The following is a 16,069-nucleotide window of genomic DNA, read 5'->3' on the forward strand; positions in this document are numbered from 1 at the left end:
AATTTCATTGCCCACAGAGCCATGTCACATGCAAATAATTTGCAAGCAAGCAGTTCCTTGACTGACAAAATTTAATTCATAACAAATTAGCTAGAAAATTAAAAAGCTGATTCTACCAAAAGCCCACCAAGGAACAGACTGTAATGACTGGAATCTGAACTCTAATCTCTGTCTCAGAGGGAGAGGGAGAGAGAGAGAGACAGAGAGAGAGAGAGAGAGACAGACAGACAGACAGACAGAGAGACAGACAGACAGACAGACAGAGAGAGAGAGAGAGAGAGAATGTGAGGCTTGTTGTATTAAGTCCTGACCTTCTGGTTGTCAGCATCACAGAATGTCAGGCCAAAGTAGTCCTTCTCCAGCAGGTTGAGGTGTTCGCACACCATGTCCAGAAGGGTCTGCCCTCGAGAGTGTTTCTGTGGAGATACACAGGTAGACACAGGGGACTAATGAATTCCACCATTTAGCAATTTATCACATACATTTCACATATTAAAATATAGCAGTACCGTGACTGTCTGTAAGAGATGAGTTGGACTTTTTACCATAATTTGAGCATCTTTTTTAATAATGTGTGAATATGTGATATCCATTAAAATGGCATTAAAACTGAAGGGAGACTAGCTGGACAGAAGGTTTTCAGACCTTCACATGAAACAGAAGAATCAAAGCACCTCTAAATTACAAGTGTCAGGATCACTTCCTATTCTTCACATGGTAAGGTAGAAAAAAGCTTCAGCGGCAAGGTCAGAACTAGTTATTAGCCTAGAAATACAAGCTAGCATTGAATAATTTCAGTATAATAAGTCTGAGATGTAGACAGACGAAAGCAAATCTTAAGTGCATTAAAAAATTGGAATTTGTCCTTCCCATGCTATAATTAATGACCAAGAAAGCTTTTAGTCTGCATACAAATGGGAGTGAAAGGAATCCATTATGTTAGAGTGCCTACTCAATCCTCTTCACATGGCATCAAATATCAGTATTACTGTAACTGCACATAGTTAGGCAAAAAAGATTGCAGATTCACACATTCAGTTTTATTTGCATATGTTAGTGAAACATTCAATCTAATGAATTATTATAAAATGTCATTAAGAAACATGAACAGAGGACATGCCCAGAATAGGAAAATAGGGGTGTGGCTCTCAGCAAGGCACAAAAGCCAGGTATAGTCAATGACTTGGGTCTACACCCCTCTGAGCAGACAGTGTCTAAGCAGCGAAACGCCTGTCTTCCAGGGAGGCTGGTTTCCGCGGCGACAAGGGAGACGGAGCAGCCGTTGCCAGGGAAACAGAAGTAGTGTGCTTCATCTCCATTCTTTGCTCCTCAATTTCTCAAGGCCAGTTCAGAGGGAAGCGAGCGTAGCTCCTTCTCTCCCATTCCGGGAGCCGAAATGGTGCCGTACGTTCCTCAGATACATCACAGCAACAGTAAAAAGCAGCCTTGATCTGTGACAGTTCTATAAAAATTGCTCTCCCGGACAGGGATGGAGGGAGAACAGAATTAATCCCTTATTGTGGAATTAGGTTCATGTTCCTCAAAAAAAGAAAATGGATGCCCTCTGCAGCGATGTGACAGCTTAGGGTACGGAGACCCTGACATGTACCATTCCCACATCTCTTCTCCCTGTCTCACGGCAGTTGCTTCAATTGCACTTGCAGTCTGACTGCCACAAATCGCATTCTTTACACACTTCTCACCCGGGAGGAATGAAATCTAGCTAATAGATTTGGGTCTTTGAGAAATTGCGTGGGCGGCTTGAGGCCCATGGAAGCACTAACAATTTGTGTCCCTGGGTAACCACTATCCTGACTGACACAGAGACATCTGGCTGAGCCATGCGCCGCCCGTATGGCCGCATGATGGACAGGGACTACGCTGCTCCAAGCACGAGCACAAACATGCAGGCTCATTCTTCCCGGAACTGGGCCAGTTCGATTGAGCAACAACAGAGAGGAAAGAAATAAGATCAGAAAGCATTCCTTTCCTGGAAGAGACCTGGGGGGGAGTGGTGACACCCAACAGTGTCAGAAGCAGGCTAATTAACCCCTGGTATGTGACACTTACTGACATGGAAGGTGTCACATAGTTCCGTTCTCTTTCTCCTTGGGCTGTTATTACATGCACCTACTGTGTGTGCGTGTGGGGGAGCTGATAGGCTAGGCTTTTTATAACCACACAGCAATCGCAGTGAGCCCATTTGGTTGAGCCCATTAAAAAATGAGCTTGTGTTTTCTCCAAATGATTTGTAGACAAATTTTTTGAATGATGCTAATGGATTGTTTGACAGGACTCAAGCTTAATAAGTGACTTGTAGTAGCTAAGGAAAACAATGAGTGTACATGTACATGCATAAAGCACAGGAGATTTAGCTAACGGTTCCATCCAAAAAATTCTTACGTCCGAACAACACTTCAATCCTGATAACATTGACAAACAGGGATGACTGAATGGGTTTTCTTAAGTATGCTGCAATGTCATGACATCGGCTTCACAGACTATTTCTGTACAGTAGCGTTAAGACATATAATGAGGACTGCACGCAGCCATTTGCAATACAAAGACAGTACATATGCAAAAATATGCACACAGGCACACATGACAGCGTCCATGGCAGACAGGATCCTGCAGGCTATTCACCATTACATCGCCTTTCTGTTTTCTCTGAGACAGGGCATATTCTGCTTCATATTAGGAGTATGGATTTCCTATCCCACTGTTTTTACCAAGGGATATTTCACAGAGGTGTGGGGGTGTCCCCTGACCTCACAGAAGGTATATCACCTTCACTTTGTAGTATATCTCTGAGATGAGCGCTGGATGCACGAGGGTGTAGCCAGCCATGGCAGAACTCACAGTTTTTTGAGCAAGAGAGAGGGAACCTGAATACATCATCTCTGCCATGTGCAGGGCAGGGGGCGGGGCATAGTAGGGCAGTATGGGCCAGAGCAGGGAAGGGGCATGGCAGTGCAGGACAGGTCAGAGGGAAGCACAAGTCAGAGGGGGGCAGGGTGCAGCACAGCAAGGTAGGGTAAGGTAAATAAAGGCAGTGTGACAGGCATTTGTATGGGTGAACACTAAAGGGACTTGGAACAGATCAACAACTGTCTCTGCACTGTGATGAGTGATCTGCCTGAGGGGAGCTGGTTTTCCTCCTCAGCTCTCAGACCTCTTCCCATGTCATGTGACAGCAGGAAAAGGCCAATCACAAAGGTTTCTCTGTAAAGCTGTCATCTGAGGCTGCGAGGTTGTGAACAGCGGCTGCCAAGCGCATAATCACCACAGCAGAATCCAGTGACATCACTCCCAGCAGAACGCTAGACTCATTTTAACACGTGTACCACCTCCTCACTGCATGGTTGTAACAGGAGTCAGCTTGCAATCGCTGTTGGCCTCGATATGCAATGCTACATTCTTTAGAAATGCAATAAATCTTACTACGGGAAGAAAATTTTTTTTAAAATCTGATTCATCTTGATCGTAGTTTTCATAAAGATAATGTATTGTTCTGGCACAGATGCATAGGCAAGATGCAAGTCTCAAAGTGTGCACACAGCAGGAAACCCACACTATTTAACACACTCCCTTTCTATCGGCGTGATCTGCACTCCACAGCTCAACACCAATGAACAACAAAGACATAAAAAGTTTACAGTGGAAACCTGCCAGCCACAACTGCAGCACCACAGCAAAACATACTGCAAGAAAAGAAATGCAAAGACACTGAAAGGCTATTAGGTCGATATCCTAGACTAACTTAGCACAAGTCAACTTCCTGCCTGTATCACCTACACTGGCAAAATGCACTGCTGTTCATGAAGAAGTATCCACATGACGTACCTCAATGCCACCTTCATACTCCGAGGTGTCCAGCAGTGTCACCTTGAAAGGGACGGTCTTTGGCCGTTTGGACGTTTTTTGGGGGGATTTGGGGATCTTGCTGGGCGTGGTCTTGTCTGAAACGTCGTCCATGTTCCCGTGGTCGTCCAGCAGTTTTGCATCCTGATCCTTTCACCAGATAGGAGAAGCCGAGACAGTTCAAATTCATTGATGAATTTTGCTCATCAAATATGTACAATTTTCACTGGATGAATGTGGAAATGCTAATTACAGGTGCACAATGCATCGGAAATTATCTACGCAAACTCTGATTTACACCCAGAAACATCTGCTAAGAAACAGACATGAATAGAGTGACATCTGGTCAGCAGATGGAGGGACAAACATTGGAAATGTTAGAAATTGCCTGTCTGGCTTTTAAATTTATAAATTAACGCAGACTGATTCATGTAAATCCTTCTTTTGGCACAATAATCCCTCTTTTGGCACATAAATCCTTCTTCTGCCACATGAATCTCTCTTTTGGTGGCATACATAACACAAAATAAATTCAGATTCAGCAGGGCCCAGGAAAGGTGCAGATTAAAATGTATAGTTTCCTTTCTGTCAATAAAAAGATATGATGGCCTTTAGATCATATGTATGAATGTCAAGAGTTGCTATGAAAAATCCGTCTTTCTTTGAAGTTTCAAAATTTCATAAAATGGATCTTCTGTCTAATCTACTGTAATTCTTGTATTTTCACTCTGACAACATGTTATCTGATAGGATACAGGATATGGAACAATGCATCAATTTAATACCATAAAATAGAATTAGATACATTGAAATTATCCACAAAAATTCATCACATTGAAATATGTATGTATATAATGTCATTTGGTGGAGAGAAAGTGTTGTTGTAACCCCTAAAACAAGAAATTACCCTATGATGCATTATAATGCATTAAGACACATTGCGATGAAGAAAGAGTCATCATCCAGTCCCACCTGTTTGGCCATCTTGCCGTCAGCCGCAGAGTCCTGCACACCGGTGGCAGCCCCCCTCTGCTGGGGGGGCTCTTCAGCTGTGTTTTTAACCTCTGACTCTGGGCCAGTCTCTGTTGTCATGGTAACTGCTCACTAACCCAAAGAGAACAAGAAAAGAAGCATTTTAAGAAAAAAGAAGAAACAGGCAAACAAACAAAAAAAAAACAATCAGGCCCATTCGCAAAGCATCATTTGTTGTTTTGTTTCAGGCAAAAGCAATCAACCGTTTTTGGTGATAGGTGCCTGTGCCTTCTAAAGAATGTTTCTTCTATTATACATTTGGCACTCCTGAACATGCTGCGATGCTTTTACAAATCAAGTTTCCATGCAGCCAAGGTGACAAGGCATAAAGTCAACCTCCAGACTGGAAGAAACTCATTACAACACTGCAGACCCAGCAGATGTGTCAAAGGGTAACTAGTGCCCTTAAACAGCATTGTACCTTCTCCCAGATTCCCAGTAATCACGGTCACTTTAAGTATACTTTTTTAATTGGCTGAAAGGTGTAAAAAATGCAAGACTGAAAATGACAGGATTTTTTGTTTGTGTGTGTGTGTGTGTGTGTGTGTGCATATGTGTGTGTTTTAAGAAGCATCACTTTTATTGACAGTATCAGAAGAGCAGTAGTGTTTCACAGAAGACTTCTTTTCTGATATGTGATAATGGGAACACCAGAGAAAGGTCACAGTCATCAGACCATATGTCACATGGCATCTGTTGCACTCAGCCCCAGTAGCAGGTCCTGTGGGGGTCTCTGGGTGCCAGTGAGAGTGCCACTTTAAACCAATTTATCCACATGTACAATAATTAGCCTTCCATATTTGTTGACAATTTGACCCACTCCACAATCAATAAAGTCACAGCATGTTCAAATGAATACAAACAATTTTGTCTTTTTAAATGTCGAAAGATTCACTTGTATAAACAGAATAGATTATAAGCACAAACTGTTTAACTTCTTACTTTTTGCGCATTTGTAAATTTTCCCACTGATGCCTTGATGTTGAAATGCATTTCATCTTATGTACATATGACTCATGGAGTTTCTCACATCTATGAAGCAAAGCAAATGTCTGTGCGCAACAGACAATAAAATGTTATCTAATCCGATCTAATCTAATCTAGACAATTACAGACACCTACGGTTATTGGCCATTGTGTAATGTTTGACTCCCATAGGCCAACACACCCCTGAGTGTTTGTACATTTTGTAAGCAAGTTTAACTGTTCATATCAATATGAGCTAAAGCAAAACAAATTAATGTGATTAATAATAATTAATAATTTATTTAGCCTATTACGATTCTCTTGGTTTTAGAGTTGTTACCCAGAGCTCTATTTGTGGGGTTGATTGACAATGCAATATGTGTTTTTTGACATTAATTAGGTACATACCTGTCACTTTTCATACCCTAGGTTTTATTTTTGATTGTACCACTGCGTATATCGCTCATCATAACAAATGTAGTCAAATAGCTACTTAGCAAGGTTTGATGGTGTTAATCAAGCCCACAGGGTATTTTTAGCCAGCTAGCTAACTGGGTAGGAGAAGGAGAAAATAAAATAATGAGTATATTTACTTTGGCTTCAATTTTGTCTGGTAAATTTGTTAATAAGAATTTTGCTGCAGCTGTATCTGTATGTGTGTGTGTGTGTGTGTGTGTGTGTGCATGCGTGCATGCGTGCATGCGTGCGTGCATGCGTGTGTGTGCATGTGCGTGTATTTGGGGAGGAGGAATACTTTGAACAAACATCCCTAAGCTGGCCTCTCAGTGTGCTTATATTCATTTATTTATTTATTTATTTATTGAAATATTTTTCCTTCATCATGGAAGGTTTAAGTGAAAGAGCATGATCATATGACATGCAGCCTGCCTCCCTCTCAGTGACATACCCATATCTCATTGGTGGGAGGGTATTTTCAGAACTTTAGCACGGCAGCCCATATGGTCACATGCAAATCATCCCATTTGCTCATTCAGTTCCCTGAAGGCAGCATTCCATGTTCATTTTTTTAGTTCTATTTGCCTTTTCTGCTAGATTCTGCAACAGTAAAGATTAGCATTGATGTGTTTTCAATGATATCATAACACCCAAAAAAAGAAAAAAAGATTTTCAGCGTGGTATATTGTTTATGGTAAAAATCTGCATGGATAATGGGGAGGAATTATCCTCTAATCGTGGAATGAGAGCCTAGATTCCCCAAGCCTATAATAATACAGTGGCTGTAGAAAGAGGTGGTGCAGCAGAGGCAGATTCTAATCTTGGGGAACATATATTAGCTGATGGAGGCGTGCACGCGGACGTCATTACTCATTGCACCTGCAATCATTTAAGCCGTCGATCCACTCACACACATCAATGAGCACAGGCGCAATTCACAGCACCGATCCTGCATTCAGAAGGCCGTTCTGACCCACAGCAAAGAGACTCACAGTATCAAGACTGTATGGCCCTCGTGGATTTTATACCCCTTAAGCTACACAGAGAACGGTGGCTGCCTCGATTGCTTCTGCACCACTTTCAAATGCGGCTGCACGCCTTCCGTTTTGTACAGGGACTACCGGCAAACGCTGCATTCCCCGGTACTCTTCCCGAGTGCCATGTAGCTCAGGAGCGTGTTCCATTAAAAGAATCCAATCTGGCCCTGACCTCAGGGACCCAGCGGCCCCTATGGCACAAATCACATCAACGTGCGTCGTGGGCCAGGGCCTGTCAGCACAGTGGGTGGAGGAAGAAACATGAGAACTATCCCCCGGATCAGAAGGAAAGTAAGCGCTCATCAATTTGAAGGTTATGACTTCTGAGACGTGCTTAAAGTGGCATGAAAACAGGTCTCTTTCCTTTGCTGGCAAAAATAAATAAATATATTGCTCCCTTATTACTTACAATCACACCAAATTGACAGAAATGAATTCCTTTCCTCTGGGATAAAGGGCAGTTTGAGCAGCCGACCTGCTCCAAGGCTAATTTTCTCTAGCTGTCTGATTCAGCTGAGCTTTGAGGTTGTGCTGCTAAATCAATTCTCCCTCTGAAATGCAGAAACTACCAAACAACAACTGTCCATTGTAGTTCAAACCCTCTTTGGGGCCACTGTTCAAGTGGTACATTAAATAAAAAAAACACTCCTGCCACAAGCTATGCCTATGCACGTGCAGAGTGTGGGCAGAGGAAACCCAATCATACACGTGCCCAGAGAGCAAGCCATGGGTGCCTGGGGTTGCTCGAGCATCTAACTGCACGGCTCAGCTGAATCCCTCCCATATATCCCTTAGATGACAAGAAGTCAACAGGGCTGCCGGCTACAGTCGGTATTGGCATGGGTCAGATTCGATATGAGACAGTGATGGTCACTCAAACGACACTTTTACCAAGTCAGCTACCCAGCAGCCCCAAAATCCATATCTTTGATACCATCTCACATATCAAAGCTTAGCTGCAGTGACAGCATGTGATGCAGGGGGTCATAGCATAATAGCTTTCTTGCTTAAGTTGCCTATGTTCGAACACAGATTGAAATATTTTGGGCAGTTCTATCACTAGAACATCACCAGAGCATTCGCATTAAGCAAAATGTGACACGCAGACACAATATATTCAACACTGCAGGTTTCAGCAATGAGTAATTTAAGCTGTTAGCATACACACAGCCTATGAGTTGTTCACAGGCACTTGACACCAAAGATAATCTGCTGAAAACCTTCCCAGTGATGCACCTCTCTCGCCATCCACTGGCACTCCTGCATTCTTTCAGTACTCTCTTATTCCATTTCACACAAAGCACTATGTATTTACTGACATCATTTCAAAAGCAATCTCAGCCCCCAGGACTGAACTGGCCTAGGCACCGGCTCCACATGATTTACAGTGCTGCAAGGAGCAGTGTTCTAATGGGGTAAACCCATTCCTCCACGCACACCCCACGTCAACAACAAGGGTAATCCCTCAGGGTTTCACAGGGTCTCCTGTCCAGGGAACCTTAATAGATTCAGATTAATTGACAAATTAATGAGCACAACTGTCAACGGCTGAAAAAGGGGGGTGTGCAGAATACATTTGTGGACATCCTGTCATGCACCAGTATCCCCCATGTGTGCATATCTGTGCATCTCAGTGACTGGGGCAGAGACCATAGGTATCTACCCCTACCTGTCCCTTTTAGACACAGAAGAGAAGCATCATGTTCCTCGGACCATATTGCCTGCCCCTCCAGCAAGGCAGCCGGTGGTACTACAAGCCTAACTGTGAGGCTAAAGCCTCACAGGATGAAGACCAGCAGGGTTCAGCTGTAATGGTCTGCTGTCTTATGATCTTTTTTACTGTTACCATGGAAAAGCACTGCCATTTTCACCTTTCACCTTGTTCTATGGCCCCCCCCACCCCTACACCCCTACCCCTGTACATCCCAACCCCAACCCCCCTCTCTCTCTCTCTCTCCATACACAGAACGCCTGCTTTCATCTGTGTGAAGAGGCCAGAGAGAAAGAGAGAGAGGCTCACAGCAGATTCAGTTTCCATGGTAACAGCTCTGAACACTTTTTCTCCAATGCCACGAGAGTGACAGGGTTGTCAGAAGAGAGAGAGAGAGAGAGATAATGAGAGAAGGGTGGGGCAGGGGGAAAAAAGGAAGTAGCAGAGAAGACATAGAAAAACACAGAGGAAAGATAAAAAGGTACACAAGAGGAAATAAAGGGAGGATAACATGGAAAGGAAGAGGGCGTGACAGGGTAAGGAAAGACAGTGAAGACAGTGTCAGTGTTGCCCTACAGTGTAGAATACTCATACGTATACCGTAGCTTCCCATTCTGTGAGCTGCAAGCCTTTGTTTTACCCTGCCTGCATTGGGACCTGCACCTAGCCACTAAGGTCACCTTTGCCATCTCAGACTAGCAGGGGCCATCAGCTGGCTTTGGCCACCTGTCACCTGTCCCACACTTTCATCTTGGCCTGTGCTGAGAATTAATATGCAAGGGCACAGCATCCTGCAGAGAGACACCATATATATGATATTCCCACTGTTAATCCATGCTACTTCGCAGTTGCCCCAAATTTTTTTTTTTTTGTGGATCTTGTTATCATTACTTCAACTTTGATCAGCACTGTAGATATGCCACTTGCAGTGCATTTGCTTTATGCTGCTGTAAAGCAGGGTTGTAGACACAGTACAATCTGCCTAAAATGAGAACATTGGTCTCTAACATACCCATATTACTAAGCACTGAAGCTATCAACCCAAATGCAGATCCCAAATAACTGATGCCATACAGTAAGAGGCCATTGGTCCAACAGCAGAACTGCTGAAGCAACTTTCTGAAACAAGTGATTGAACAGCAGACCAAGCACAGATTCTCCAAAGGGTGGAAGGGCGGGGATGGAGGAGAGGAGCCAAGGGGAGGTGTGGCAGTCTGAGGAGTATAGCAGAGGGAAACAGGAGGCACAGTCCGAAGGAAAAGGGCTGGAGGCAGACGGACAGGAAGAGGAAGCGGGAGGAACAAAAGGTTGGAACCGTGGGGGAGATGAGTTAGAGAGCCAGCGAGAGAAGAGATACTCCTTTGCTGTCAGGTCCTTTCAGAGCATACTCCACAGAGAGACAGAGGAGCAGCCTGACAGCCTCTGGTGCCACCACCAAGAACAATAGCCAGGCCCGTCGCATGTCACCCGGAGCCCGCTTACTCTGACAGATTATGACATCACTGGGAAAAGGGAAAAAAAAGCTACACTATGATTCATTTTCTTCCACCAGCCCTCACTGTGTGTTCCATTTCCCCCAGCCTGCCACCTTTGATCCCGCTGCCGTCAGGTTCTCAGACTCGCCGGCGTGAGCTGACGCCAAACCGGGCAAATGAAGTGACAATCTCAGGTGAGTTCAGCCACATTCAGGTATAATTAAGTGACATCCTCAGACGAGTTCAGGCACATATAGGTGTAATTAAGTGGCAATCTCAGGTGAGTTCAGTCACGTGTAATAATTTGCATTCCTGGTGGGGTGCAGTCACACTTGGATGAAGCGTGTGACATTCCCAGGTGAGTTCAGTCAAACTCAAAGGAAACAAGATGTTTACAGATGAATTCAGTGGCATTCTAAGTTGAGATGAGTGACATCCAGGTGTCAGTTTAGTCCCTCTCGGGAGGATAATGTGACAATCTCAGGAAGGATCAGTCACAGATGAATAAACAACACTCTCAGGTGAGGTCACTCACACAGGTGAACTGAATGGCATTTTCAGCAGACTTCAATGACAACCTCAGGGCACACTCCAGTGAAATACGTAACATACGCAGGCAGGTTCAGGCTCACTCACCAAATGAAGTGATATTCTCGGATCACACAGGTGCAATCAGCAACAATCTTAAGTCAGTTCCTTGACATTCTCAGGTAAGTTTAGTTACACACAGGTAAAATAAGTTCAGAGATAAGCTGAGTGACATTTTGTCACAGTGTTGCAGTTGGGAGAGATTAGCCACACAAACCACCATATCCCCATCTCCCCCTCCAGCCACATGCCACAGACATGTAGGTAAACACACACTGACTGAACTAATCACAGCTTTACTTGCATAAGAAGCCCAGGCTGGTGCCCCCCCCACCACCACCCCCCCAGGCTAAGTCATCGTGTTCTGACAGGAGGACCCCTCCAGCGACTCAACTGTACAGGGTCTTCAGTTCCTTACTGTTGACAGGGTTTCTAGAAGAATGTCACCCTGCATACCTGTGACACAATAGAAGCACTGGGAGAAGCTACTGAGTTTGAATAACTCAGTGACTCAGGATGTGGCCTTATAACATGGAGAGCACAGCCACTGTACCCCAGAGCAAAGCTATTTAACCAGAATCGCTTCGGTACGTACCTATCTGTATAAATGAATTGGAAAAATGTAAGCAAAGTGAGTCACCCTGGATATTGTTCATTCGCCTGGTGAATGAACAATTTTATCACAGTGCCCAGCTTAACCAGCCTTTATAGCACGCTCTGCGCACTTTCAGCAAACAACATCGTCAGCGATCACAGAAATGCCTCCTTCCGTTATGCTCTGATGGTGTTACAGGACACACCAATAAAACAGCCACCAAGCAAAATTACAGTCGGATCTGACAACGCGAACAAACGTGTTAACTAACCGGCATTTTTTTAAGTGAAAATTTTCTTATAGCATTTTGTCTAAACACACAATCCTGTTTAACAGCCAGGTTCTGGCTGGGGGACACTGTCCAAAAACTCAACTGTTAAGCTACCTATATGCTATTTGCCCAAAACAGAAAAGAGTGAACAGGGGTGACGGAAACTGCATCGAAATGTTTCACTTGAATGACTATGCGCCACACAGAAAATAATCACAACCACTGCCACCTGGAGGAGGTAATCGTATTAAAGAATGTTCCCCCCTGGTTCAAGACATGACATAGATAAAAAAGAATAAAAAATAAAAATACAAGAACTGGGGAAAAAAAACTCTCCTAGTGCCTATTTAACCCACTGAATGGTATGACTCAAATGTACTCATTGCTCAGCCAACCAAAAGACCTAGGAGTTTCTGTGAATGGGCTGCCTTGCTGATCAGTCACCTTCAGTCACTGCTCTGTTCTGGGTGCTGAAGCACACAACATGATGGGCTGCTGTGAGGAGGCCAGGGGTGAGAATGGAACAGGCAGTTCCCAGCTGGAGACTACTACAGACTTCACTTTACTACAGATGTGCCAAATATGCTGCCACAGGAGAGGGCATGCCACACAATTTGATGCCACACAACACATTTTATTTGTGGTGACAAACTGGATACTCACTTAATACTTTCATCTGTATGAAGTAAAATGTTTTAGCCCAATATTTATTATACACTTCATTCAAATTTTCAACATTCCAGACATTTGTAAATACAATATAGCTAAATTTAGGATCACATACTACCATAATGCTGATTGAGTCTGACACGCCCATCCTGGTGTTGCCCAACACCAGTTACCACAATTGTTATAAGTTTTGTTTTCACTATAAATACTGCAGAACAGTATTTAGTTGCCTCCCTCTCTCCCTCCCCTCTGAGCCAGGAAAAAGCCGCGCCCTCTCTCTCTCTCTCTCTCACTGCCGGCAAAGTCAGACAGCAGGATTCCACAAATCCTGCTGCGAGAATATCCACAACTGGCTCCGCCCACCCGGAGCAACCCTGGGACAGTACATTCAGTGAAACAACATGCCTGGTTAAACCAAGGTAGGAGCTGAGAATTTATGGAATGATTGGCAGGTTACAGATTACACTGTGTCCTTGCCCTCACCTTGTGATCCTTGGCAGTATCCCCAAATACAAAATTGGGATATGTATAGCCTGTAACTGTGATGTGTTCGTAAAGTTAATCTGTTTTTAGTACCTGGCCAAGATTCACCTGTCCACTTCCTGGCTACCTCCCAAGTCTCCACTTCCTATTTGTCCACTTCCTGCAGTAACTCTCCTGGACATTACCTGGTCATTTCACTTGTAAAATGCCTGCAGTAAATTGTAAACAGACTCAAATCCATGTCTGAAAGTGCAATGGGTGGTGCTGCGCATGACTTTCCACATATCAATCCAATCCGCAGCGGTGTGGCCAAAATCCGTGGGAGTCACAAATTACCAGCTCTGTCATGCAGCTGAGTCGAGTTTGGCTAATTCCAGAACTCACAGAGAGGGATCATTTTCACGTATGGGAATTTCAAAAGATGTTGAGCACATCAATGCACAGCCCTCATTAGACTAATCTGACATTAGACTGCTTTTCCAAGTTTCCACATAACCACAGGATAGAGCATAAAGAGCAGAGGTAAGGGAGGATCAAGTGTGTCTGTCAGTAATGCTTTACGTCTACTTGTTTACAGTAAGAGCACTGAAGCCAAAAAGTTTATCATTTTGGAGCAGACTCGCTCGTACGTGGTGGGTTGCCAAGTGCTTTTTGAGACTCAATTTTGCATTTTTGTCATTTTTATGAGCCTGAAACAACTTAGCCGCTGTCATACACATTATTTTCACATTGTGCAACACGCATTCTTCTTCAAACAGTCCGTAATTTTCTCTTGCTGAAGCCTTTATCCTGGTCAAGTTAACAGCTGGTGCTAAGGATTATCAAAGAGGTGAAGCTAAAAAAAAGGGAAGCAGTCTGCCCTGACTTTCCTCCTAAATGACACTGCACCACCCTGCAGTGTGACTGATACACATTCAGTGTTGCCATGGACACAGCTGGGGTGCAGTGAGGTCACTGGATGGGGCTGTGTTTGCCATGTTAGCTATGTCGCTGTGTGGTTAATGACCGAGCCACACCTCTCAGACAGCAGCCACATGCTGTAAACATTTATAAGAGCAGGTTTTTCAGAGTCTCGTGTCGCGTCAGCTAATAGAAACAGGCTAAATTCTATCATTAAAAACTGTAATATAAGGGGTAGTTAAAGAACAGCGGTAGCAAATATTCTACAAGAAATCACAGATTAACACCTTGAGTCTGGGACAATTTTCAGGATATCAGGCCACATCCTGTAAAAGACTTAGCAACAGGAAACATTTTGGTTCATAACATTCAGTGGCATGAATGTAAGAATATAAAAAAAGAGCAGGCGACAGGCTGGAAACACATACCTTGGTTTCGAAGTGCCGATACAGGAAAGCGCAGTTAAGATGGCAGAGTTATCGAGCCTGCATTCATGACCCGCTGTGAGTAGTGTAACAATGCCACCTTTGTTCAAAGCACGGTGCTGTTAAGAACAGAGATTATTTCCTCCAAAGTAAAGTTTGCACCAAAAGAATAAAATGAAACTTTCCCAAACATATCGGCACAGAGGAACAGAGGAAAAGGACACACATAGAGGCTGAACACAGTCTTTTTCTTTTTTCTTTCAATTTTTTTGCAAAAAGAAGGTGCACTATTAGAAGATGTCTGATTTCTGCATGAAGCAGCAAACGTGGTCTGGGAAATGAAAGGGATCATTTTAAAGTCCTTCAAGCAGCCTTTGCTACAGCCGTATGTCACTCGAATGATGAATTACCACTGCACCAAGTGTTGTTGTTTCTTCTGGGGGCAGTGCACTGTGTGTGTGCAGCAGCTGCCGCCATTTCAGCCTGCAGCTAGAGAGGGACAAGGATATGTAGCATCTCCTGTAGCCTTTTCGTCACACACACGCACACTCACACACAGAGAGACACACGTACAGACACACACACATACACACACACTCACGCACAAACACATCACTCTGAGCCTGCCTCACACGCACACACACGCGTGCGCGCACAGCACATCTTGCAATATTCCTCTTGCACATACCCCTGGGACTCCCTCTACTCATCTGACACAATGCTCACTTGCATCATGGAGCCTAATGCTGGAAAATGGAAAATCAGTGGATTCAAATCATTCACCGTCCCTCAGCATGGCTGCACCAGATCCTTGTGGCTCAAAACTGTGGCCTGTCCGTTCGATGGGGCAGCTGCTAGTTATTCATACACTTAGGGATACTACGGGAGTGTGCCTGGGCTTACTTAGGCACGGTAACCACCAGGGCAGGTTGGGTCTCCATTTCTTTTCTCCTTCAGATAACAAAGGAAGTGACATAATTTAAAAGCTTTAAGAAGACGGATGGTGTGAGGATTCTTCACGACGCATCTGATCCCATTGCCGGGCAGTCAGAGTTATAGCGTCATGTTTCCCCTGTATTTATCTTGCAGGATCAAGATGGATCGCTGGGGGATGCTGAGGAGTTATGGTTAAATCTCTCTGAAAAACCGGCACGGTTCAGCACAAGCAACAGAGGGCCCCACCAATTTAGTGAAGTAATCCACTTGGAATTCATGTCATCACTACCTACCACATAACTCAGAGCTGCCGGACAGTAACAACAGCAATGTGCATCGGAATGTTATAGTGAATGCTATATTGTTGCTTCTCCTTATCTCTGTCCAACCAGGGCATCACTGTTTACCACTGTAGAGGCGTATGGCTGTCAGTGGAAAATCACAGTACATTTCAAGATCCAAACTGCATTTAGAAGAAAAAAACACGTCAAACAAGCGACAATAAAGGCACAGACAAATGGAGTTATTTCATTTGGAAATCTTTACCTTTGACAGCAAGGAAAACATTTTGTACCGACTCTGTGTACATGCAGCAACATTTAGTCATTTTGCCTCTCTCAGTTCTCTCCTAAGGTGTATCTAATCAGATAACAGGGTCCCATAG

At 44.1% G+C, this 16,069-nt stretch overlaps 1 protein-coding gene and 1 long non-coding RNA gene across 19 annotated transcripts in view; one reads left to right on the forward strand and one right to left on the reverse strand.

The window, feature by feature from the left end:
- The window catches only part of si:dkey-178k16.1 (band 4.1-like protein 1), a 73,930-nt gene that overhangs the window by 32,071 nt on the left and 25,790 nt on the right, over window positions 1–16,069 (reverse strand). For 17 of the 18 annotated variants that reach the window (XM_064306519.1, XM_064306521.1, XM_064306524.1 and 14 more), the window contains exons 2-4: window positions 4,834–4,965; window positions 3,844–4,011; window positions 312–416 (exon numbers count right to left, since the gene is read on the reverse strand). In XM_064306519.1, the coding sequence (XP_064162589.1) occupies window positions 312–416; window positions 3,844–4,011; window positions 4,834–4,953 (393 nt within the window). In that variant the 5' untranslated portion in view covers window positions 4,954–4,965. Of the gene's footprint in view, window positions 1–311; window positions 417–3,843; window positions 4,012–4,833; window positions 4,966–14,472; window positions 14,617–16,069 lie in introns of those variants that run through there. The other variant, XM_064306518.1, reaches the window with a different exon arrangement.
- On the forward strand, window positions 12,911–15,927 carry LOC135238536 (uncharacterized). The gene is made up of 2 exons (XR_010325144.1): window positions 12,911–13,080; window positions 15,559–15,927. It is a non-coding gene; the product is annotated as an uncharacterized LOC135238536 (long non-coding RNA).

The sequence above is a fragment of the Anguilla rostrata genome, chromosome 13 (genome assembly GCF_018555375.3).
Source record: "Anguilla rostrata isolate EN2019 chromosome 13, ASM1855537v3, whole genome shotgun sequence".
In the NCBI taxonomy this organism is placed as follows: Eukaryota; Metazoa; Chordata; class Actinopteri; order Anguilliformes; family Anguillidae; genus Anguilla; species Anguilla rostrata.